At 39.5% G+C, this 25,131-nt stretch overlaps 1 protein-coding gene across 3 annotated transcripts; it reads right to left on the bottom strand.

The window, feature by feature from the left end:
* Window positions 1-7,160: 7,160 nt before the first annotated feature.
* On the bottom strand, window positions 7,161-22,825 carry DIRAS2 (DIRAS family GTPase 2). 3 transcript variants are annotated; one of them, XR_011906048.1, is made up of 3 exons: window positions 22,508-22,825; window positions 9,567-9,772; window positions 7,161-9,030 (listed from the first exon to the last, which is right to left on the bottom strand). XR_011906048.1 is itself a non-coding variant. In XM_072360115.1 (2 exons), exon 2 carries the CDS (start codon window positions 8,989-8,991, stop codon window positions 8,392-8,394), a length of 600 nt encoding a protein of 199 aa, XP_072216216.1. In that variant the 5' UTR covers window positions 8,992-9,030; window positions 22,508-22,645; the 3' UTR covers window positions 7,175-8,391. The 3 variants fall into 3 exon arrangements, 2 of the variants coding, with proteins under 2 accessions (XP_072216216.1, XP_072216215.1); XM_072360115.1 differs by lacking the exon at window positions 9,567-9,772 and having other exon boundaries at window positions 7,175-9,030; window positions 22,508-22,645; XM_072360114.1 differs by lacking the exon at window positions 22,508-22,825 and having other exon boundaries at window positions 7,175-9,030; window positions 9,567-9,703.
* Between the last annotated feature and the right edge of the window lie 2,306 nt (window positions 22,826-25,131).

The following is a 25,131-nucleotide window of genomic DNA, read 5'->3' as shown; positions in this document are numbered from 1 at the left end:
AGAGGTTTAGAATAGTGCTGTGTAGCCTAAATGACCCACTGTTTTTAATATTACTTCTAAGCATGCAGAGCTGTAGTTGAGAATAGCTATGGAGGACATGTGGAGAAGTCGAAGTGTATTTCATTCAGATCATGTCCTTTTTGAACCTTCTCACAACACCTTGTTAATCCACAGTATATAAACTCCCCCGCTATACAACTTGGGTAACATATCATATACGCCTGTCCCTGTCCCAGAACATGTGCTGGACTAGATTGATCAGGGAAAAAAAGAATGGAACTCTGAATAAACTGGTTTGATCAGTGTATACAAAAAGTGTGCTTTGGATTCAGGGAATATTTCACTTATAAATGTTTATTCTTTACCTAGTTAATTGCTGACCTGGTGTGTTTTCAACTAGTATATTATTTCTGTGTAAGGCCTTTGCTCCTGCACTTGCTGAGGTTCCTATTAAACCACACTCCTGTACATAACTTTAAAGACTAAATACAGGCTTCAAGTTCTAACACCTCTGATGTGACCTTCACAGCATAGGCAGAGCCTGCCAGGGCACACGGGACCATTTGTGCTTCCTGTCTCTTCTTACGCCTACCCACAGCAGGGAATACTGAGGCTGCTGCCCATCTCATGGCAGTGCTGACCCCAAGTCTGCTCCCACCTGTCTGAATCTTTGTTTTTGGCTTAAAGCTTGCTTTCTGAGGCATTTCTGGACATAAAACTCTGATTTATCTAGATGAGAGGCGGGTGTTGCTGTGTGGCAGTCAGCATCACTGTGTGGACAGTTTTACATATGAAAGCATTTCTTTGGAGCAATTTGCCTTTGGAAGAGAGTGCTCAGGACTATTAAATGGTGGCCTGTGACAAAATACTCCCGCTTGCTATGGGAGATTGGGGGATGATACCATTGTATTCTGTGAAGGCAAGATAAAAGTTGGTGCCTCCGTGCTCCCTCTTATCTGCCGGCAAGACCCAAAAGATGAGAACAAATGGAGTTCCTGCTGAGATCCATAAGTGAGAAGCTGACACTCCAAAAGGAGCTAACTTGACCACTTTGGACTTAGTGAGTTTGTACTGCCATTGGAAAGAGGTTGTTGCCATCGTTGTCGTCAACTGAACAGTGCCTGACAACCCACCACTACTGAAGATTAATGACTGAACTACAAACCATGCTGGACCCATGGTGGTGACAATCCCCCTCTTGCTTCCTACGAAGAATCCTCGGTTTGATTTCCTATCATTTCTATTACCCATTTTCCCTTCCCTATCTCCCTAGACAACTAGGATTTGTAATAAACTGGTCAGGCTAACATTTGACCCATTGTGTCTTAATCTTGCCGTGAGGCATACATGTATTAAAAGAACCTCCTCTCTCTCCTTTAAATTGGAGCAAGACACTACCTGCTTCCCCTCCCTTCATGCAAGGCTGCACATGTAGCAGCAGCTGCTTCTAGAGAAGGGGAAAAAGCACTTGTATGCTACTGACAAGGTTGTCTTTTTGCCTTGCTTCTCCGCTCTGCTATTTCCAGCACTCAGGGGAGTGCTGTAGCTGTGGTGAATGCAGCCTGTCTGGCTGCTCTTCCCAGGGAGAGGAGGGGCAATGACAGAGTAGCCAGAGACACTGCTGCTTCTTTTCCCCACTCTTTCATTAATAAAATTCTGTGTTTGCATCCACCTGTCTTTAATGATATTTTTCAGCTCTGCAATCTGGGCATACTTTTAAGTACTACTGCATAACTATTTTTGACATGAGGATAGAGAGTTACTCTATCCCTCTGATCACTGGACTTGTAAAATTACTGCAAAATTCTTGTTAGTAATTAATCAAAGAAAATGATCATCTGCTCTAGAGGAATTTCTTGTCAGTTTTTGTAAAGTGGCATTCAGCTTTGGTGATTAGCAAAGCAAAGGCTGTGAAACAATTATGTGCTGCTCAAATTCAGAATGTGGCTACATGAAAACTCAGACTTGAGTTTGAAAAGAAACAGAGAGCCACTGTGCCAAATATATCCTTGACAGCAAAAGAGGAAGGCAGGATTTAATGCTGTTTAATTTACTCAGAACAATATTTTTTTATACTGTTGAGATCGACTTCTGCTTGCTCTGAGTTCCATACCCTAATAGATTTTCTTACAGAGATAACTGTAATTATATGCATATAATTGTATACATTATACAAATACTTTATTTCCTTCTTTATTTCATCATTTTCTTCCTAAATTTTACCACTGAAAATACACTAATTCATTTTTCCTCCACACTCAGCATCCACAGTCACTCCACAGTCCACCTGTAATCATGCCTTTTTCTGCATCTAAATATGCTCTTCCTAGAGCTATATGTAAATAAATTTTATTCCCACTGTAGAAATAGGCTTATCCAAGGCTTGTGGAAAGCAGGGACCATACTGGAAGGTTATAATGGCTATGAGCTCAGCAGGAGAACATCTATCTCTTTCCATGTAGTAGGGAAAGAGGACTGACAGAGACTTTCTCTTCCCTGTTGCCTGTTTCTCAGTTGAGGTGACCAGATAATCACTTTGCAGCTTTTTGCAGATCATTTTCATAGACACCTGTCTGCATAACAGGGAGAAGGGCTTGTGCTGTTATTGAACCTCCAGCTGATGTCATCTGCCTGGACTTGTGCAAAGTGTTTGATACTGTCTCCTGTGACATACCGTCAATGGTTCATGCACTGATTTATGGACTGGTTCTATGACTAGAGGGCAGGAGGGACCCATGGATCCTCACTTCCGGAAAGGGGGATAAAGGGCAGAGATGGACCCCAAAACAAAACAGAGGTGATGAGCTGAGGAGAAACAAACTGATTTACTAAATATGATATTGGAATGCAAGATAGCACACTATAATACAATATAATACAATATAATTGGAATTGTAGCTAATAAATCAAATATAATGAGGGAGAGTGTCTGAAAACTGAAGGCCTTATGCTGTTGCTAAAGCAATACGAGCAGTAGGGTTGAGTGGCAGGGAGGAGAGACGGTCTTCTGACCTTGCCAGGGGCTTTATCTTTTCTCTGAAAGCCAAGTCCTCTGTGGTATGTAGTACCTGGAACTTGAGCATTAACTCTTTGACTCCCAGTGCACTACATGATGTTATGATGTGGAATACCAATAGACAAAAATCATAAAACCATGACATTCCACTCCTTATTCCACATCACTACATCATGCTTAAAATGTACAAACAAAAAACAATAATTAATAAGCATTAAACACACACGTACATAAATGTATATATACACATGAAATTACTGACTGCACTCCCCCAACATCAAATTCCCTTGTGCTACATATTGTACCCCATTTTTCTGCATCATCCACCAAGCAGATCTAGGTCCCTAAGCAAAAACAGGTCCAAGGAGAGGTTTGTCCTTTCCAGAAGTTGGCAAGACCCAAACTGTTTTTCCCAACATGATTTTTACATGTACCACAGGGACCTTATCTCCTTTTGCAGTATATAGGGAGCTGGATTGCATAGGACCATCTCGATTGACAGATCCTCTAGTGTTGACCAGCCAGGTGGCTTCTACCAAATGCTTCTCCCAGTGCTTAAATGTTCTGCCACCCTTTGCTTTCAACATGGTTTTCAACAACCTATTGTACTATTTGATCTTTCCAGATGCTGGTGCATGGTAGGGGACCAAGCTGACTGAAAGCAGGAAATGAACCAAATAAAGGCAGCAAGACTCACAGGCAAGGGCTCTTCTCAACATTACTGAGCAAAAGCAGATATACATTAGAGTGATTAGCACCTTGATACTCTCTCCATTTCTATCTGAAAATGAATGAAAATGATTTTTTTCTTCTTACAGAAAAAAAATATTTTTTATACCTCATCTGCTTTTTCTACTAAAATTAATACAGCGGCAGCTTATATGTGACAGACACTGTCATCCACAGCATTCATGACACTGGAATAAAACAGCACTTGTGTTGTATTAGGCGAAATACGGGGATATCGGGCTGTCACGCGACAGGCCCTCCCCAATTTCTGGAAGGATCGATGACGTGTACAAGAGAGGCGTACACAAAGAGCATAGTTTATATAAGTGTGTGTTTGCTTTAAGAAATTGCCATTTTACCACTCATCCTCTTGGTGTTATTTCGGTAATTGGCCCAGCTGCGGGCTTCTAGGGTCTTAAAGTCTTCACACTTGCAGGATCCATTTTGGGCCATTTCTTAGTGTCTGAATGAGGCATAACTACATCTGACTGAAAAACAAATGATCCTCTGTGCTTCATTTCCATTATGACTTCAGAGTAGTTCCATTATGACTCATTATAAAAAGTAGCACTTGACCAAAGTAACCTACATGAAATCTTATATTGTTCTGGTTTGTTTAAAGCAGAGTCTGCATCCTTCACAAGATGTATACATGTCCATATTTTCAAAGACGTTCTATGTTCTGCACTTCCTCTGATTCCAACATAAGTGAAGTTGAACTTTATGGAATCACAGAATAGTACAGGTTGGAAGGGATCTTTAGAGATCACTGCGTCCAATACTCCTGCACTCAATAAGAGAATATAGACTAGCTTCTACAGATATTCTGCTTTCTGATAGCCAAAATAAACACCCCCTGATTTATGTGGAAAGAAAATTGCTTAGAACATGTAGGGGTCTTGTCTCACTATAATAAAGGAAAAGTAAATGTCAGATAAGACGATACTCCTCCAACCCTTAGGACTTTTCAGGGCTCTAATTTGTATGGGTGCAGACTTTAGGACATTAGCTAACATGTCTGAATCTGTTTTGAATTAGGGTATTTTCTTTCCCATTTTTAGAAATAGTATGGTCACTTTACTTAGGAAACAAACACAATACAGGCACAAAGGCTTTTTCCCCAAACATATTTTCATTTAAAACTTTATTTCTTATGTTTAGAACATCACTGGAAACATAGAAGCTGTAGGCAAGCACAACTTAATATCCAGAGCTTCTTAATAAAATATCTGCTAATGAAGTCAGTGACACATTTTAATGATAACTACATAATCTAATACATCTTTTGTACATACAAAAATCATGCGTTGTAAAGACTTATTCTGTCTAAACATCTGGGTGCTAAAATCCACTGCAGATCTTATATTTTAAATGTGTCATATCTCTTCTGTATATTTTAAATAGATTATAATATCACATTCCCAAAGAAAAGAAACTTGTCATAAAGCTGTGTATTTTCTTTAGATTGTTTCCTGAATTAGGCAAAAATAAATAAATAAATAAATAAATAAATAAGGTAAGTAGTAACACAACAAGTGTTTTAAACACATATGTGTAAGATATGTATACTCTAGTAGTATAAACTAAAATGAAAATGCAAGGGTATAAAATACGTTCTTGTTTGAGTCTATGTTCCATGCGTGATATCGCTTCTCTACTGGACTTGGTTTGATACATGCAAGTCTATGAAATAGTCCATGGCCTATTATTTAACTGGAGAAGAATCAACTAGGGATTAGAGGAAATAGTCCTTAAGTCTAATAACTGGCAACTACTTGCTACATTTCCTGCTTCCACATACACTTTTTTTCTTTCTGTGAGGTGCATTTGAAAAAAAAAAAAAGCCAAAATCCGAATTTCAGTTTGCAATGTACTTACCATCTTAACATTTTGAGTCTAATTCGGACATTCTGTATTCTACTTCTGCAAGATTCTTCATCATACAAATAGTTCCTCCAGTTAAATAATTCTGAAAGAATCGTTTCTTTACATGGACTTGTCTTGTTTCTGTTCCTATAGTTATTCCACACTGACCACTTAGGAGTGGACCAGGCACAATACCCTTGGGCGCCAGTCCATTAGTGTCAGTGGGAGATCTCTGTACTGCTGATCTCTGTGTATTACTCACCACTCCTGAGTGTTGTCATTCTCTTGACTTTCCAGTTCTGCTAGTAGATTCCATTGCAGTAAATATATTTGCTTACAAACAGAGTATATGTTTGAACATGTAGAAAACACATGCTAAAGATAGTGCTTTTACATGTTTTGCATCCTGGATCTGAAATAGTGTTTGATCTACTGACACACTGCTAAAGAGAAGATGCACTCAGCCACATAACCTAAACCAAGCTTCTTTATATATTTTGGAAACTAAGAATCTGAAGAGGTCTGAGCAAAGGCAGACTGCACTTGAGTGGGAGTGGAGAGATCTGCTTTTCTTCCTGAGTCTATCACTGCTGGGTAATCTATGTGCTCTTGCTTCTTCTCTTTATGCCTTAGATTCACCACCTGCAAATTTAAGTTAATGGTTCTGTCTTTTGTATAAAATGCTTTGGAATTAAAGGAAAAGAAGCATTGCTTACGAGAGAGAAATTTATTGCTAAGGAAGAGCCTTAGCCTTTTTTCCTTTTTCACTTTTCTAATAAAATAAACATAAAAACCATCTTCTTTGAAATCAGCAGGAGGTTTACACTTGATAATAATGCTGCCAGAACCTTTTCTGAGTGAAGGACAGAAATTCTGCTCCTTTAGAGAAAGCATTAACAGCAATTCTTGCTCAAAGTCATTTAACTATCACCCTACCTATGAAATGTCTACACTTTAGTAGGTAGAAGATAAGCAGTAGCTTTGAGAGCATCCAGGTAACAATTTTCAATGTAAATGATGTATTTGAATAGTTCTAAGACATTTATAATGCAACAGCATGCATACTAATACTAGTACTAGACTGCATTTTCCTATAGTATGATTTTGACATAGAAGTTTCCCAAAAATAAGTTTTGTTTCTTTGTTTGTTTAATATGTCAAAGCAGTTCGTAAGGTGCAAATTGTAGTTTATACAACTCTTGTGTGTACTCTAAGAAATGTATGTGCTTCTTTTATATTTGATGTTCTTTGCTATCAATAGGATACAAACTTTAGTAACTCCTATTATTTAAAAAAAAGAAAGAAAAAAGAAAAAAGCTTAGAGAGATATCCAGCAAAACTCACATTTTGGACATTTATCCCCTTCAAAATGTTTAGAGAAATATCCCCTGACAGAGTATCTGAATGATTTCCCTTCCCTTTCCTATGCCTTCCTTTCCCTTCCCTTTTCTCGCATTTCCTTTCCCTTCCTCTTCCCTTTCTCCTTCCCCTTCCCCTCCCCTGCTCCTCTTTCCCTCTTCCCTTTCCCTTTTCCTTTCCCTTTCCTTTTCCCTTTTCCCTTTCCCTTTCCCCTTCCCTTCCCCTTTCCTCTCCCTTCCTCATCCTCTTCCCCTCCCCTTCCCCTCCTTTTTCCTTTTTCCCTTCCCCATGCCCTTCTCTTCTTCCCCTTCCCCTCCCCTCCCATCTCCATGTTTAAATGGTGAATATAAAACCCCATAGACAATGTAAACACAATAAATCTATCAGTGTTTGAATCTGCAACCATTCATATTGGAATATACTAATGGAAAGAAGTTTTACTCAGCTAATTTGGTAAACAGAGTAAAACCCTTCTGTTACTTCACTGACTCCTCTCCAACAGCAGCATGTATTCAGTAGTCCCCCAGTTCATTCACAAATCATGCTGAGCTTTCACTTATCCATCAGAAGTGTCTGAATTCAGCCTTTCCCACAGAGGCCTTTGTAGGTGACTCTCCAGCCAGTCCTCCCTGAAGAAGTTATATGCTCCCATATACACAGTTTTTATATATCCTGGTGTTCCTCAATAGCAAGCATCTTCTCTGAAAGGACCTTGGGGTCAACACTGCAGGTCATTTCTGGTTTGATGAGTACAGAGAAGGTGAATCTCCATCTGTCCTACAGGGGCTGGCTTTTTGTCATCTCTATTTCAAGCACTGTATCATACAGGAAAGATATCTCATGCTCAGGGAGGTAGAGAAAATCTCCACTTCTTTTAACTGTGCTTCCTTTTGGTCAGAAACAGTTTATTTGGCAGATCTGAGATTATTACTTTATTCACACTACCTCAGCATTCGGTACTGAAAATTGCACAGAACTATTTGTCCACAGCACTCTTGAAGGGTATGATAACTTCATCCAGCATGCAGTTATATGTCCTAGCACAAGCATTTGCTGGTTTTTGTTTTGTTTTGTTTCTAGCATTATACATTGCTTTCCACTGTAGTTACATGAGAATATAAATCATGATTTTGATTTCTACAGTATGCTCAAGATGATTTTTCTTGTCCTGAATTTTTCACTAGTATCTAGAAAGTGCAATTCTTCCAGTTGTTGGCTGTTTTTTATCATAGTAACAACAGTAACTCTTCTTCTTCTTCTTTTTTTATTTTTTAAATTTTTTAAATTTTTTTCATATTTTGAATATTTGTTTTAAAACAGATGCCGATCAATACAATTTTGTCTGATTGTTTGCTGTGTATAGGCTTTATGTGGGTATTATCAGACAGGTGGGAATTCATGAGACTCCTGTCAATGCAATTTCACATGACCACACATTTGCCCTTCAGCTTCTCTTTCCTTTTCTGCTGCTTGCTTTTTTTGCCATCAATCTGTAAACTCACAGTCCTGCGTTTCTCTAAATTCAACAGCTCTTGAAATAACTCCTTCACATTGTGGTTCAGCTTGGCAGAGGTCTCCATGAACGCACACTTCCACTTCTTGGCCATAGCTTCTCCTTCACTGCTTTCTACTTCTCGATTTTGGTTCTCATCATTTTTGTTCCCCACCAGCATTATTGGAATGCTTTCTACATCACCTTTAATCTGACATATTTGTTCATAGATTGGTTTAAGTTCCTCCAAGGACTGCCGGCTGGTGATGGAGTAAACCAAAATGAAAGCATGCCCTTTAGAAATAGAAAGACGTTGCATTGCTGGAAATTGATGGCTTCCTGTAGTGTCAGTTATCTGCAAAGTGCATATGCTTTTATCGCAGCTGATCACCTGTCGATAGGTGTCTTCAATGGTGGGGATGTAGCTCTCTCTGAAAGTGCCTTTCACAAATCTCAAAACCAAAGAACTTTTGCCAACTCCTCCAGCCCCAAACACAACAACCCTGTAATCATTGCTTTGCTCCGGCATGTTTCTTAGTGTGTCTGTTGTTCAGCTAGAGGGGAAAATCTAGGAAAGAAAGTAACAAAAAACAACAAAGATGTTAATGCAGATAACTTTAGTAACTGAACTTATTTTTCCCAGTAAGAGAAATGAATGTGGTACAATTGATGTTATTCATGTGTCAGAGTTGCAGTCTGGCCTGGATAACTAACAAATGACTATCTTCATCACTTATTTAAAATGAACACTATGATTTTAAGTAGTATTCCTACTGGGCTAACATTACCAAAGCAAAATGCTACATATAAGAACTGGTGTTTCATCATGGCCATGTCCTGAACAAACTGAGCTGAACTGAGACTGAACTCCTCCTTTGCATCCAATGAAGTGTCTCAAATCATTGTTAAGACACACTGCTACATATGTGTATAACAGTCAGAGAATCACTGAATCATTAAGGATGGAAAAGACCACTAAGATCATTTAATCCATCTATCAGTCCACTGCTCTGAACATGCCATCTCTTCAGCAGCTAGGGAATTTATCTACAGTGCCCCTGGACAATACGTCTTCATGACCTGTAAAATGTATTTGCAGATTACCTGGAGTACTGCATCCAGATATGGAGTCCTCAGTACCAGAGAGACATAGACCAGTTGGAGCACATGCAGAAGAGGGCCACAAAAACGATCCAAGGGATGGAACAGCTCTTCTATGAGAACAGGCTGAGAGAGATGAGGCTGTTCAGCATAGAGAAGAAAAGGCTCCGAGGTGACCTGGTAGTGGCCTTTCAGTATCTGAAGGGGAGCTACAGGAAAGAAGTGGTCAGACTCTTTAGCAAGGTCTGTGGTGACAGAACAAAAGGAAATGGCTTCAAGCTTAAAGATGGTAGATTTAGGTTAGAAAAAAAGAAAAGTCTTTTACAGTGAGGGTGGAGAGACACCGGAAGAGACTGCTGAGAAATATGGTTGATGCCTTGTTCCTGGTGACATTCAAAGTAATGCTGGATCAAGCCCCGGGAAAACTGATTTAGCTGCGCATGCCCCTGTTCATTGCAGGGAGTTGGGACTGGATGACCTTTAAAGTACCCTTCCAGCTCTAAGGATTCAGTCATTCAACGATTCTATAATTAATCAGCAATAGCATAAAATATGCTTTCTTTTTAACACTTTGAGAGTGTGTGTCCCACTTTCATGCATTTTTCCATTTTCATTTCATGTCGTATTTGGTAAACTGAGATAGTCCATGTTCGGATCACTTTTTCATTCTAATGTTTTTTTCACAGCAGATGATATTTGACTTCTAAACTTATCAGAAAGGTTGTGCAGGCATCTTCACAACATTTTAAGTGCATACTGTTAGGTATAGCGAATGCATATGTCAGTGTTCACTGTGAAACCTGAAGCAAATGACAGATGACAAAAACTAACTTTAAACACTAGGACTACAGATATTGTCATTATTATTAAATAATAAAACTGATAAGGCTCTCCCAGAGTTGCAAGCTATAGTTCCACTAGAAATAAGTAAAATAAATGTGAAAAAGAACTTGTTTTTATACTACTGACAGTTAGTTTTGTACGCAGCAAGTACAAGTGTCTTTTTTGCTCTGTGAAATTTAAGTAAATAAACACTAAACAAATGGACCACAAGAGGCAAAGAGAATCTAGGATACCAATGCTTTTCAGGCCAAAGCTAGATATAGTGTTCTATAAATATGTATGACAGACTGCATCATTTATTGCACACTTGTTTGTTTAGAGGAAAATGAACTGATTTATTAGGGAAGGCTGTAAGTGAAATAGCATTCTCTTGTCCAAGTCCCATAGTAGTGGCTGAAGGTGCAGTGTTGTAGTTGTAGTAGCTAATCCAGAACAACACAAAGGGCTCCCTCACTGAGTAAGGAAAGCTTTCAAGCGATTTCTTCACAGCAGCTGAAGGGGTGGTTGCATTGTGGAACAGAATTTTAGGTTACTATTTATTTGTCTAGCAGGGGAAGAATAGCAGTGTTGTTGTAGTGATACAGATGTACAGCCCCTACAGCCATATACCAATTGCCAGCTCAAGCTGAATTCTATGCTTCCTCATCTTCAATGCTATCGCTACTTGTGCCACATAGATTAAAGCCATGCCTACCCATGCTGCGCTAATCTCTTCATTTTGCTGTTCAAGGTCCATTCTATCTTAATTCTTATGTCTGAGTAAGCTGAAAACATCTGTCTTTACATACTGTGTTAGAAATTTCCTCATCTGCAAGAACCAGTGCAACTGGGGATGCTGATCCAGAGGCATAATGAAGATTAGTGACAGCTCTGTCCACCCATCCTGGTTTCAGGCAGAAGGCAGCTTTGCTCTTCCATCCCTCCTGCGCTACAGTCACTGTCACTCTCAGAAACCAGTTCAAATGTGGGAAAGACTAGTAAGTAAGGGTGCTAATCCTGAGGTAATGAAGCAAAATTGTTTCTCTCTGAAAAACAGAATTCAGGGTTTGGAATTGTCACAGAAAATGGTGTATGTTTTTACACAAGAGGGAAAGACCTCTGAGGAAAAAGGAAAATGGGCAAACAGCTCAGGCTGTTGAGAAAATAAATGAAATCAAAGGAGCTAGCAAGAAATGAGAACAAAGGAAGCTAGCAGGAATCTATGCCACTGAGAATAAACCTATGCCTACTACAGCTGCAGATGTGCAAACTGGGAACAGTCATACAGCTTAGAGTCATAGGTGACTGCAGAGAATAAGCAAATAGGAGAATTACAATTTTATAATTTCTATGAACAAGAAGGCAAGAGGGAAAAACACAGCGATTTCACCTCTGAAGTCGCTCAAGCGTTGCACAATTATATAATGTGACACCTAGGAAGTACAGGATGATGAGAAAAAAATACATCTGACTATGAAAAGCAGCAAAATAATATGAGAAAAAATATATTAAAGAAGCTATCTTAATGTACTGCTGCTATGTTAAACTGCTTGCTTGAAGTATCTTCACAAATCTTCAAGAAAGCTGGCACACATGATTACCCAAAAGTTATAACAAATTGAAATGTGACATTTATGGCAAAAAGCATTAAGCATCTGAAAAGCCACTAAGAGAACCTGAGATGACATAGTAATAGTCTTCAAATACTATGTCTTTCTTTTTTTTTTTTTTTTTTTTTTACAAGGAGGAAGAGTATATATCTGTAGTGGGGAAAGCAAACAAACAAACAAAAACAACAGCAACAACAAAAAAACCACAGGAATTAGTGAGCTTAAATTGCAGATGAAGTGTTCACCTTAGACGGAAGGAAAAGTTGACAGTGGGAAGAACAGATACCAACAGCTCAGGGAGGTTTTCAGACTGGCTTCAGAAATGATTGTAGAGCGACAGGATAATTTGGACTGGAAGGGATCTGGGGAGTTCTCCCAGTCCAGTGATCACAGTGGGGTCAGGCATGAAAACAGGTTGTTTCCATTAGGGCTTGAAAATTTATAATATTTCCCGCAACCTAGCTGGGACAACGTGTTCCTCTGCTAAATTATGATCAGAGTAACTTTTTTTCCTCGCCTTCTATCTAAATGGGAACATCTTGTGCTTCATTTCATCTCTTGTCTTCTCCTCCTACCATTCTTTGCTGTGAAGATCTTTACTCCAGCTTCTTGATGGTCTCCTTGTAAGTTTTTGAGGAGGCTACTGCATATAGTGCACTGTGCTGAACCACAGCTGGTCCCTCAGCCTGCAGAGCATGACAGTACTCCAGTCCTGAACATCTGGGTGGTCCTGCTATGTTTCCTGTACTGCCACTAACTCAAAATGCTCCAAGGTCACTGCTGTTCCATACTCATTCTGCTGCCTACCAAGGTCCCAGGACCTTTTCTGTAGAGTTGCTCCCCATGTTTCCAGCAGCCCACATCTTAGGTTGCTGCAAGAGATTAGTCTTCCCCATGCACATGTCCTAAATTTCATCAATTACAGCAATATAAATACTTTTGTTGTTGTTGTCTGTTTTTAGCAAATAAAACGGAATGCTCAACTTGGATTTTAAATCACTCAGCAGAAAGACTTGACATTTTTACTATGTGGTTATATTCTCTCTGGACAGAGATTCTCCTGCAGTGAAAATCATTCTGTGTGATTGTTGTGTACTTACACCCAGTAGTGCATTTGTAAATGTGTTTTATCCTGCCCTGTAAGTGTATTGATTTTTCTTTGCCTAAAATACATTAACTAAAACACATGAGAGAAACAAGTACAGTCTATGTTGTTCCATTAGTTTTCACTATTCTGCTAAATGGGAGTAAAGAAAAATGAACTTGGAAGAAGACTAAATTTTCAGATGAATAATATCATACCTTGCAAATCCGTCCATTTCATATTTTGCACATGGAAAGCAATTGTTCTGTACACTTAAGGACTGACTTATTCATGAATTTGTGTGTATTAAGGCCTCAGTCGCTTCCTTTGTTGTGTTTACAAATTACATCAATGAAAATTTATTAGAATCTCTGAAGTGCCAAGTTTAATAAAACTGTTCTGACTCAATTACCACTTACATTATATATTTCTATACCCTTCAGTTTAACCGCAGCCTTCATTTTTAATTAGTCACTTCCAAAATTCAGGAAGTTAGAGCATCCCTGTATATCTCTGACTTAGCTCTGTTTCCTGCAAGTGGCCTGCTAGCACAACAAGTTTGCCGATGACACCAAGATGAATAGTGTGAGTGATTCATTAGAAGAAAGGGATACCAACCAGAGGGATATCAAAAAACTTAAAAGATGGGCCTGTGTGAACCTAATGTGGTTCAACTTAGCAAAATGCAAGCCTTTGCACTTGGGTTGGAGTAATCCCAGATATGTACACAGAACTCCTTGAGAGCAGCCCTGTTGAGAAGGACTTGGGAGTCCTGGTGGATGAAAAAATGAACATGAGCCAGCAGTGTGCTCTTGCAGCTCAGAAGGCCAATGGTATCCTGGGCTCCATCAGAGGAGGGGTAGCCAGCAGTGACAGGGAACTGATCATTCCACTCTGCCCTCATGAGGCCCCATCTGGAATACTGGGGTTTCCAATAGAGGAAAGATGTGGAGCTGTTGGAGAAGGTCTGGAGAAGGGTCATAAAGATTATCAGAGGGCTAGAGCATTTCCCCTATGAAGACAGGATGAGGGAGCTAAGCTTGTTAAGCCTGGAGAAAAGGCATCTGCAAACTGTGATTATGAGAAGACTTCATTGCAGCATTCAGGTATTTAAAAGGGGATTATAAAAAGGAGAGGAATCAACAAGGTTAGGCAGTGATAGGTCAAGGGGGAATGGCTTTAAGCTCAAGGAGTGATGTCGTGGGGAAGTTCTTTACAGAGAGAGTGGCGAGGTGCTGGGGCAGGCCACCCAGAGAGGTTGTGGATGTCCCTGGAGATGTTCAAGACCAGGTCGGATGGGGCCCTGGGCAACCTTGTCTAGTACCAGATTTGGAGGTTGGTGGCCCTGCCTGTGGCAGGAGGGTTGGAACTTGGTGATCCCTTCCAACCCAAGCCATTCCATGATTCTATGATTCTGTTATTTTCTTGGTCTAAATTGTGCGCTCTATTTATGACTTGCCTCTTATGTTTGTTTTTGAGGCATTAATAATCTATTTATTCTCTTTCACTGCAGAAGAGACAGAGAGACAGAGTTCCTGCGTAATAAATACCTTCCAAAAGTTCTGAAAATGAACTGACTTTTATACTTCCCCTTACAGTAAAATTAAGTTAGAGTTATCAGGCTAGAATACAGACAGATCATTAGAATTAGACTTCACAACGTGAAGTCCATCCACAGGAAGGGTCATAAGGAGGATCCAGGGAACTACAGACCTTTCATCCTGACCTCTGTATCAGGGAAGGTCCTAGTTCAGATTGTCTTGAGTGTGATCATATAACATGTGCAGGACAACTGGAGTATCAGGCACAGCCAGCATGTGTTCATGAGAGAAAGGTCCTGATTAAGCAACATCATCTCCTTCGATGACCAGGTGACCCACCTGGTAGATGAGGAGCCTTTGACACTCTCCTGCAGTATTCTCCTGAGGAAGCTGGCAGCTTATGTCCTGGGCAGGTGCATACCTTACTGGGTAAAGAACTGGTTGGAGGGCTGGGCCCAAAAAGTGATGGTGAATGGAGTTAAATTCAGCTGGCAACCAGTCATGAGTTGTATTCCGCAAGAGTTGCTACTGAGACCTGTCCTGTTTAGTGTCTTTATTTATGATCTGGATGAGGGTATTGAATGCTCCCTCAAGTAAGTTTGCAGATGGCACCAAGCTGAGGGGAAATACCAGACTGCCTGGGAGTAGAAGGCCCTTCAGATGGACCTGGACTGGCTGGATCTCTGGGCTGAAACCAAGGGGATGAAGTTCAGAATGATCAAATGCTGGGTATTGCACTTTGGTTACAAAATCCCCAAGCAGCACTACAGGCCGGGGGCAGAGTGGCTGGAAACCAGTGTGCAGGAAAACAACTTGGGGTATTAGTAGTCAGTCAGTTGAGCATGAGCAGGAGAGTGCCCAGATGGCATCCTGGATCGTATCAAAAGTAGTACTGCCAGCAGGAGAAGCAGGGAAGTTGTCATCCTTCTGTACTCAGCACTAACAAGGCCACACCTTGAATGCTGTGTTCAGTTTCAGTCCTCACTACAAGAATGACATTGAAATCATGGTGTGTGTCCAGAGAATGGGCACAAAACTGGTGAGGGGTCTGGAGCACAAGTCTTATGAGACTGAGGGAACTGGGATTGTTTAGTCTGGAGAACAGGAGGCTCTAGAGAGACCTTACTGCTCTCTACAACTACCTGAAAGGAGGTTGTGGTGAGGTGGGAGATGAACTCTTCTCCCAGGCATCTGTCAACTGAATGAGGGGGATCTGTCAGGGGATTTTTAGGCTAGATATTAAGGAAAAACTTTCCCAGAAAGAGCAGTCAAGTGCTATAACAGGCTGCCCTAGGAGGTAGTGGTGATACCGTCCCAGGAGGTATTCAATAAACATATAGATGTAGAACTTCGAGGGTGTAGTAGTAATGGGTTGATGGTTGGACTTAATTTTAGAGGTCTTTTTCAGTGTCAATGGTTAGATGACTCTATGATCATACAGACCTTGGGTGCTGGTAAAATCCTTCTCCTTTATAACTGAAAACAGTTAAGAAAAAGATACTCACTCGAGATCTATCACAGTTTTATTTTTGTTGCAACACGTTCTCACCATGCTGCATTGTTAGAATTCCATGCAAAGTCACGATGCAAATTTCTTTGAAACTTTTTGGCTAGATGTTTTAGGGCAGAATTCATTTTTACAAAAAAATCTGTCCCTACATTTGTTATCTGGAACCAGAGACTTTGACCCAGTTCTTGAGCTCTTATGAAACTTATCCTACTGGGATGTCAGTTTGATATATAGCATAACATTTGTCAAATGTTCTGTATTAATTTCCTGAAAGCTCTTTTTCCTCAGGCAAAATCATCTCATGTCAGTCAGATTTATTTATTTATTTATTAAGCTTAGGGAACCGTTCCTTTATTCTCATAGTTATGAAAATCCAATGAAATTTCAGCAGTGCATTTGGTGCAAAACCTTACATCAACGTAAAATAACAACCCATAAAGGCTATCTAGTGATGACATCACTCTGCAGTGATACATGGCGGAAGGTGGACAATAGTAGAGAATGCTGTTAGAGATATGGTGGATATGAGCACGGTTTATGATGACATCAAAGCTGAAAAAGATGAGCATTATGAATGAAGAGAGAAAAAGGACTCTGAAAGGTTTTTTTACATGTCTGTAGAAAAATATTTCTGTAGGATTATTATCACCATGTCTGCCAATGAATACAGACTTACAGAATGGGGATTTTATACTACTAGTATTTCCATCTTTTAATGCAATACTGTATTTTCCATTCTTTCCTCTTCCCTGTGCTTTCTTAGGCTTTCTTGTCAATGAAAATCGTGACATATTTGAAAACTCAACAGCTTCAAAAGGCATTTAAAACAGCTTTTCATTGCAACAGGATGTTCTAGTGCATTTGGAAAGCACTTTTTTATTTCCATGCTGAACAAAATGTTCTTTGAAAGCATGCTTCTTGATGATCAGCTGGTATAAATTGTGATTTCTTCACTGCAGGAATGCTGTAACACTTGATTTATGTCAGCTCTGGTTTTTATGTTGTTCTTGCTATCTTTGTAAGCAGAGATGAATATTTTTGTACTGTTGATGTTTGTGTTGATACTTGAGTGCAGCCTTGGTCAGAGATAAGCATCCATTCAAAACACCTTCTACTTTTGAATTACATTTACATAAAATAGGAGGTCAACTGGCCAAGTAACAACAATATGAATACCTAGGCATGGATTAGCTGTACAATGGAGTTAATAAAACTTATTTGACATTCAGAGCAAAACTGTTTCCTAAATCAGAATTTCAGTTTGAAAAATCTTGGCTTATTTTCAAAATGTTTATTTATAATTTCGTGAATTCCTTGCACTTTTAAGTCTGATAATTTTGTAAGCAGCAGACTGTTGGATAACATTAAAAAATGGATTAAATAAAGTTATACAAAGCAAAACACTATTTACTCATAATTGTTACAATTTTTAAATACCTTTCGAAGACAAAATTATGGGGAAACATTTTGGACCATAGCTAATGAAGTCTTGAAATGCAAGGAAATCAGTTACATAATTTCAAGGTAACAACGTGCTGTATTTTGTTCAAAGTATTTATGCAGTGACAAAGATCTTTAAGATTTCTTTCTTTTTTTCTCAATCGCACAAACAGTAATTATACCAAACGAAAAGTTTACCAAGGGTGGACTGATGTTCTACTGGTTGTCACTTTCCAGTCAGTGGATTGGGTAATCTTAAAAGAGTATCTACACTCAAGTTCTGTTTGAATTCATCTTTACTTTTGGCATGTTAGATACTTTACTTAACTGGAACTACTTTTAGATTTATTTATCTATTGGCGTTCTCGGTAAAGCATTGTTAATATTTTAAGTGCTTAGAGACAAATGTCACTGAGATGCATATATGGAGATAGGTATTTGTTAATTCACCCACAGAAATAAAAATATTGAGATAACAGCATGGTATTATATCACTGTGGGACAGATATGCTTTGATTTGATTTTTCTCCCCGGCATAACAGCTGGGGTCTTGTTCTGTTTACTGTAGATTTCATTCATCTTACTAAAGAAAAAATGACAATATTATATATAAACTTTTCAACCCGTAATGCCACTGGATAGAGCTGTACAACTGTTCATTGAAAAGTTCCACTCATATAAATATCTGCATGGTTGAAGACTTAAGTCTCATCTCTCAGTCCATTTTTTCAAAAGCAGAATGTTCCTTATGGAAATGATGTATGACTTCACAAGCTACGGTGAACTTCTCTAAATGTCCATTACCCCTCAACAAACAAACAAACAAACAAACAAACAAAAAAACCCAACAACAAAAAAAAACCCTTTTCTATTGTATCTAACAGAAAGATGTGTGGCTAAAAGTTTTCCTGAATGAATGAAGTCAGAAAAATATGAACACGAAAACATTTAAATGAATAAATAAATAAATAAATGAAAGATCAACATTTCTCAAGTAAACATTTGACTTTAAATGCTTCGAGCGTTAAGTACCATATATTGTGAAATTCATGATAAAAACATAGGCATATAAATGTACAAATTTACATATAACACTGTGCATGTTCTTTGAAGACTGCTTCTGTTCAGTAGAAACAAACTGTCCCTTTTGCCCTCCCTTTGCCCTTTTGCCTTTCCTCCTTAGTCCTCAGTTCCCTCACATAAACTTGAGACCGTTTAAACAACACTTCTGTAGAAGTAGAATCATCAAAGATCAAGGGTTGATGACTTGTTCAAGAGTATATAGCTCCTGCTGTTGCCCTTTCTTGCCATACGTGTAATGATTGCTGTCTTGACTATTGAGATAGTTTTGATACTCTTACACAGACTGAAACTTTCCCATTCAAAACAATGTGGATTAGATCTAAACAAGGGTATCATTATTTGCTTTGAAGTCCATGCCTCGCATAGCGTTCTGTCCACAAACACTACCAGTCAATGAAATACATTTGGCAACTTCTGGGCAAGAACTTGTGAACAGACTAATACAGTGGGTTTCAGGACCTGAAAGGATACCTGACAAATGATTATATGATTATATGACTACGTAGTGCAGTTCTGTTGTCAGTAAGGTTCCATGTGCTAGGAAGAAGCCTGTGCTTTCACCAGAAATTGTCTGCAAATCAAAAAGTTTGGAAAGCAGCACGTAAAATATAAATGTGTGACAAAGAAAAGAAATATATAAAGGTGTGACAAAAGAGTGAAGATTTCTGATAGTAGTTTCAAAATTTTCACAACAATGTATGTGCTGTCTATGATGTGCCATTTGCTGATGTAGTAGGAAATATATATATAATAGAAAAAAGTTGGCCGTCTATATTTTGAGAGAGCAATATAAAAATCAACAAAAGACGTTAATTTTCTTTTTCCTGACTTCACATTCATTTTAAGGTAGGACTACTGAACTTTTACTGGAAGGGAAATGTCAGTAAGTCGGGAATGTATTTGCACTTTTCATATGACTGGTTGCCTACATGTAGATTTTGAACAGTGATGCTGAAAGTCTGTAAGGATTTCATTGACACCAATCTGGAATCACCTTAAACCAATTCCATTACTTGAAATCATGGTGAGGGAGATTGTATTTCACTGCCACAGCGTACTGCTGCTCTGCACAGTCAGAGGAATCAGAGGCTTATTTTGATCTCATAAACATAAATCTAACGTTCAACTCCAATTTACTCAAGAGGAAGTGCTTCTAAATTCAGTGTGAGTGCACAAGTGTGTTTACCACACTCTGACACCCACTTATTTGACATTTGCTCTCTTCTTTTGATACTCATATCAAGAATGATATGGTAATCAGTATTTTTCCTTGTTTTCTCAGAAGAGAAAAGCCTGTTTCAATTTATACATACAGTTGAATAGTCACATCGTCTTTTATCACTGCCTTTGCAACAATAAGATAAATCATACGTTTTTTTAATTTTACTGCAACACCAAGAGTGCAGTGAATTATTTGCTGATAAAATCTTTGTTTGAATGGAAACTAAAAAAATAACTTTCAGAATAATTTTTTTTATGTTTCCTGTAAGAAAAAAGTAATATTTCTGATATTGTGTTTCTCTATTTTACAATTTTTTTTTAATAAAAAAACTTTATTCTAGTACGTAATACTGACAATTCATCAGTAAGTTCTGTTTCAGTTTCCATGTATAGATGGCCTCATGCTCACATGAATAATTATTGAGGTTTACAGCAAATTGAGAGCAATCCAATGTAATGGTGTCCTCTTGATAAAAACAATACTGTGAAAAAAAAAGTAAACTATTTGATTAAAAAGAAAGTAAAGTAGAGGAAAAGGGAATATAGAGTTCTCTTCTGTAAGAAAATCTTTGAGCCAGAATAGCCTTTACTGCAATTTTTTAAAGCTAAGCCTGAGGGAACTGGGTACACTGTCGCAATGAAAAGGTGTGGCTTTGATTTTCACACATGATGATGGGATCTTTACAGGGACAGACATATTGGTTAGCATAAAAGTGAAGTTTTCAGTTGAAATTCAAAGGAAAATAGGACCAACACTAGTAGCAACTTCAGAATCAGCAGGGACAGAGCAAATCTTATACACTTCGGGAGGCTTGGGTTGTTTTTTTTTTACACTACAGACTGCAGTGCTGGTATAACACAATATTGAACACCTGGGCAGAAGGAACTTTCTCTCTGATCTCCAGTCTTCCACAGAGACCTGTTCTGCACTATACAAAGGGAATATCATTCAATCTAATGAGTATCAGGTCTTATGTATCTGCTCTAGTGCTACAGTTTCATTTCATTTGGTTTTGTCGTGGGACATGTAGAAAACTGTGCTTCCAATGAGTCTGACCAATTTGCAAGGAGATTTTTCAGTGTAGGCAACTTCCAGTGAGAGGCAAGAATTGTATTTGGCATTAAAAGAGACTTTCTGGAATATGAAATCCAATTCACTGCTGTTGCAGGCAACAATTTCATAATCTCTGTTCCAGACTTCTGTCTGAAAAACATGCAGAACCTCTTCTTTTTATTACGTCAACAAGAAGGTAATTTCGGTAGGTTAGTGGTTTAATGGTTTGAAACCATCCATCCTGAGTGTATTCACACCCCATTTATACCCATTTGTTCTTTGCTTTTCCCAGGAATGAAGACTGCTGTATACTGCAATCATTTTCCCAGACTTTCAGTTCCATGGGGCCACTGATTTACAGATTACATATTTGAACCTATTTCATGCTTGGACAGCTCTTCATGAAAAACCATACAAATGCATTGCGCAATGTAAGGGGTATTGTGAAACCTGAAGCTTTTTCATAGTCCCTGAACAACGGCACAGATGCCATTCCATGAGAACGAGGCTCTATGGTGTTTGGTAAGCACAGCTGGGTCCCCCTGCGGGGAGCTCCTGAAACCAGTGAAGTCAGAAAGGGGGGGGGGGAAACGACAGCCAAAATAAGCATCTGACCCAGAATTAACCATTTTAGGATCTAAAAACATTCCAGGTACAATAAAGTATAAACTCCGGCAGAAGTAAAACAGCAACCAGTTGTAACAGCTTCATTTATATGAAAAGGGATGTGAGTGCATGCATCACACACGTGCAAGTGTGTACAATCAAAAACAGGAATGACACATCCATCGATGATCAAACACACATAAAAAACACAAGATACAGAGAATTATTCTAAAATGAAACATTTCAAATCTTGTTACTCATCCTGAGCTCACCCAGCTGTGACTGAGGGCTGCAGCATACAGAACACCTCACATTTTACAGCGGAGACACCAGGAGAGAAAGTACAGTCAGCTCTGAATTCATGTCACTTACAGACACTTGAGAATAGCCCCTCATTATTTATCTTCATTCATTCGGCTGAGAACAGCACAATCTACAGAGCAAGCAAAATATTTTTCGTCTGGAAGACGAATGTTGAAAGTTGTGTTTGTTTCAAAGAAACCCCTAACATATTTATATTCTTTCCTCACATGAGGAAAAAATGTAACTTAAACTTAAAAATACGTATTTTTAAAGAGAATGGAAAACCTTCTCTTTGCACCATTGCAGTTGCAATGGTATAAGTAGGGCAAAATTCAGCACATTTAGTTTTAATGAAAGGCAGTTTGAAAAAATAAAAAGCCATGACTAGCATCCCAATAAACAGCAAAATATTGCTGTTAAGCTGCTCAGTATGCATGTGACAGGTTGCTGGCTTCCATATCACCCCCAGCTTGTAATATGCCATATTCTCTACCTATGGTAACGATTTGGTTCAGATCTTGCAGTTGTAACTTCAGCAAAACTCTACTAAAATTCTTCCAGAGTGAGGACTGTGGATTTTGGTCAGAGAAGATAAAAAGAACCTCTACTCCCTTTGCAAAGCTATGTTTATGTATAAGGCAATGAAGACAAGCGATGGAAAGAAAATTACCTGTGAAGAAACAGAAGGCTCCAAAAGCTTTTCAGTTTCTGCCTGTCATCACACCAGCTGCTCACGGTCTCTGCCGTGGGTTTTTCTCTACTAGGAGTGTGTCTCAGTCGCAGGGCTGTAGCTCTATCCTCTCCTCTGCTTTGCGTCCTGTGCTGCCCGTTGCTTGCTGCCTGCACTAGGCTGCGGCTCTGCACTCTCCCCGGGTGCTGAGGCCAGGTGGGTGCTGCTGTTGGCTGGGCTGCAGCCTTACTCCTGCTTCCTGCTGTTACAAATGGAATGGCTCCAGCCTCTGCTGGTGCTGCTGCCTAAATGGCGACTGCACGGCTCATCTAGGCTTTTAACTGCCACCTACTGCATAACTGTGGAATATGTGTATGGATGTGCACGTTACACATGTATTTCTGGCATTCTCCCCAAATGCAGTGAATTTTTACAATTAAACTCCAAGCCTTCGATGTATTTAGTAGTTAAAAAACTGCAGTTTACATGAATATTTATTTATTTATTCTCCCAGCATCTAAGTATGGAGCAAGCCCACTCCTCTGACTACAAAAAGCTTGCAAAGCCTTTGGTTAGGCTAATCCTCAGTGGGCCTAACTCACCCTAGCTCCATCCACATTAATGGAGCTCTGCTGATGTGTACTAGCTGAGAGATTTGTCTTTTAAGTTCAATATTTATTTGCAAAAATACAATAGAAATGAAGTGCTAAAAGCATGCCCTAACAGCAGATGCCATCAAATGTAGCCCTTCAACATTCCAGTCACTGGAAGCAAATGTAATAAATTTTCTCTGTGTTTTTCTGACAGCAGAGAAAAGTCATTTTTTGGGTATTACAGTCAAATGAGAAATGAGCAAGCACATTGATTTTTCCAACTTGAATTGCAATTTTTTAATGAAAAATCCAGAGACAAGTTCTAGTGCCTCCTTCAGCTGTTTATATCCTACTCACCTCCTAGCAGTGCCCAGAAAAGCTTTCAAAGTAGAAGCAGGCTCCAGGGGGATATGCCTGCATATTCCCTCACCCTGGTCACGGGTCCCTCTGTGTGACGAAGGGATGGTGTGGGGTGATGGCACCTCATAGCCTGGATGCACCACAGTTTCTCTCAGCCTGCATGCATAGCTGAGCCAAGCTGCCAACCTGGTAGGGAAAAGAAGCTGCCCTGCAAGGACAGATGGCTTCCAGCACCAGATGTGGTGGTATGGAAAGCATATTATTTTTAAGCTTGCTGTGACTGTGGAGGGCACCAAGGGTTGAGTAGTCAGCTCGCAACAGCTGGTAGGGTTTGTTAAATACCGCTCTTGGTAAAGAGAGGCTTTGTTTTGCTCATTTTCATGAAACATTCATATATCATGTTAATGGTTTTGCTTGACACAGAAACGAAAAGGTTTTTCCTTTACATATGCCTTTTGTAGATGTCTAAGGGCATTATTATCGGTTGCTGTGTGACCTGTCCTCCTAGCCCTGAGGACTGATTTGTACAGGGTGCAGGTCTGGTACAGACCAGCCTTTGCCCTTGCTGTGCAGGTGGCCAGGCAGCAGGCATGAGCCCAGCCACAGGCCTTCTGGAGCAGCCTGCCAGCAGAGTCCTACCACAATAATCTAACCCCGTGTGCTCAGAGGATTGGCTAATTAATATACTGAAAGCAAAAAGTCGAGGTATTATAAGACTGCAATTACTGCAACAAAGCAAAGCTTAGTCTACTGACTGTGTAATATTAGACAAGGATTTGGCTTTTTCTTGGTGCTGCCCATGGCAGCATGCATGCAGGACCTGGGACCTGGCTCTGCTTATTCCAGAGTCCACAGTGTGCTTGTGAAGCTACAAAAATACAGTTTCTCAGTGATTTCCAGGTAGCAGATCTCAGATTTCAGCAAGTGTACCCTTATTACCAGTATGTCTTTTAACTTGCCTGAAAAGTGCTAAAAGCATCTGATGAGCATCAGAATCACAATTTGCCCCAACTTTCTCTCACTTGATTTACACTACTAGTCAGGGAGACTTTAATTCTTGAGTCTTAATCCCAGGAAGACAGATGTTCAAACCTCTGTGTGTAAAGTCCTCCGGGAACTCTGCTCTTCCCCTCCCCTCCCTTCCAAGAACCCAGAATGCTCACAAAAGACAGTCCACAGAACCAGAGCATTAGCTCTTTAACTCACACTGATTTACATGACGTTGTTATGTAGAATATCGATAGCAAAATCACAAAACCACAACACCACTGCTGAAATGTACCACCCACTGTCTCACTGTGCTCACACCCACTGGTTGGTTTCCATAAACATTCAGCAGATGTGGATGAATGTCAGTGGGTGCCATTTTTTTCTGCATAGAGGAATTCAGTGGCACACCTTTGGTTCACATGCACTTCCATGTCAGATGCCGTTTTGTCAGGCTCCCCTCTGCTGCCAACAGTCACACTGCAACAAAATGTAACAGAATATTGGTGGAAAGGTTCAGTCTCTACTTCTGTACCACCACCATCTACCTCTCACATAATAAAATAGAAGGCATTACTTTTGGAGCAACCCATGTATTTGGGTGTGAGATTTCCCTTCCTACATATGCTGAAAATGAACACCCTCAGCTGTGACTTTGTAACAGCTTTGTATTCAACAGTGTTT

Source organism: Excalfactoria chinensis, chromosome Z (assembly GCF_039878825.1).
Source record: "Excalfactoria chinensis isolate bCotChi1 chromosome Z, bCotChi1.hap2, whole genome shotgun sequence".
Classification (NCBI taxonomy): domain Eukaryota; kingdom Metazoa; phylum Chordata; class Aves; order Galliformes; family Phasianidae; genus Excalfactoria; species Excalfactoria chinensis.
The sequence above is the reverse complement of the archived record's forward strand: the minus strand, read 5'-3'. Positions and strand labels throughout refer to the sequence as shown.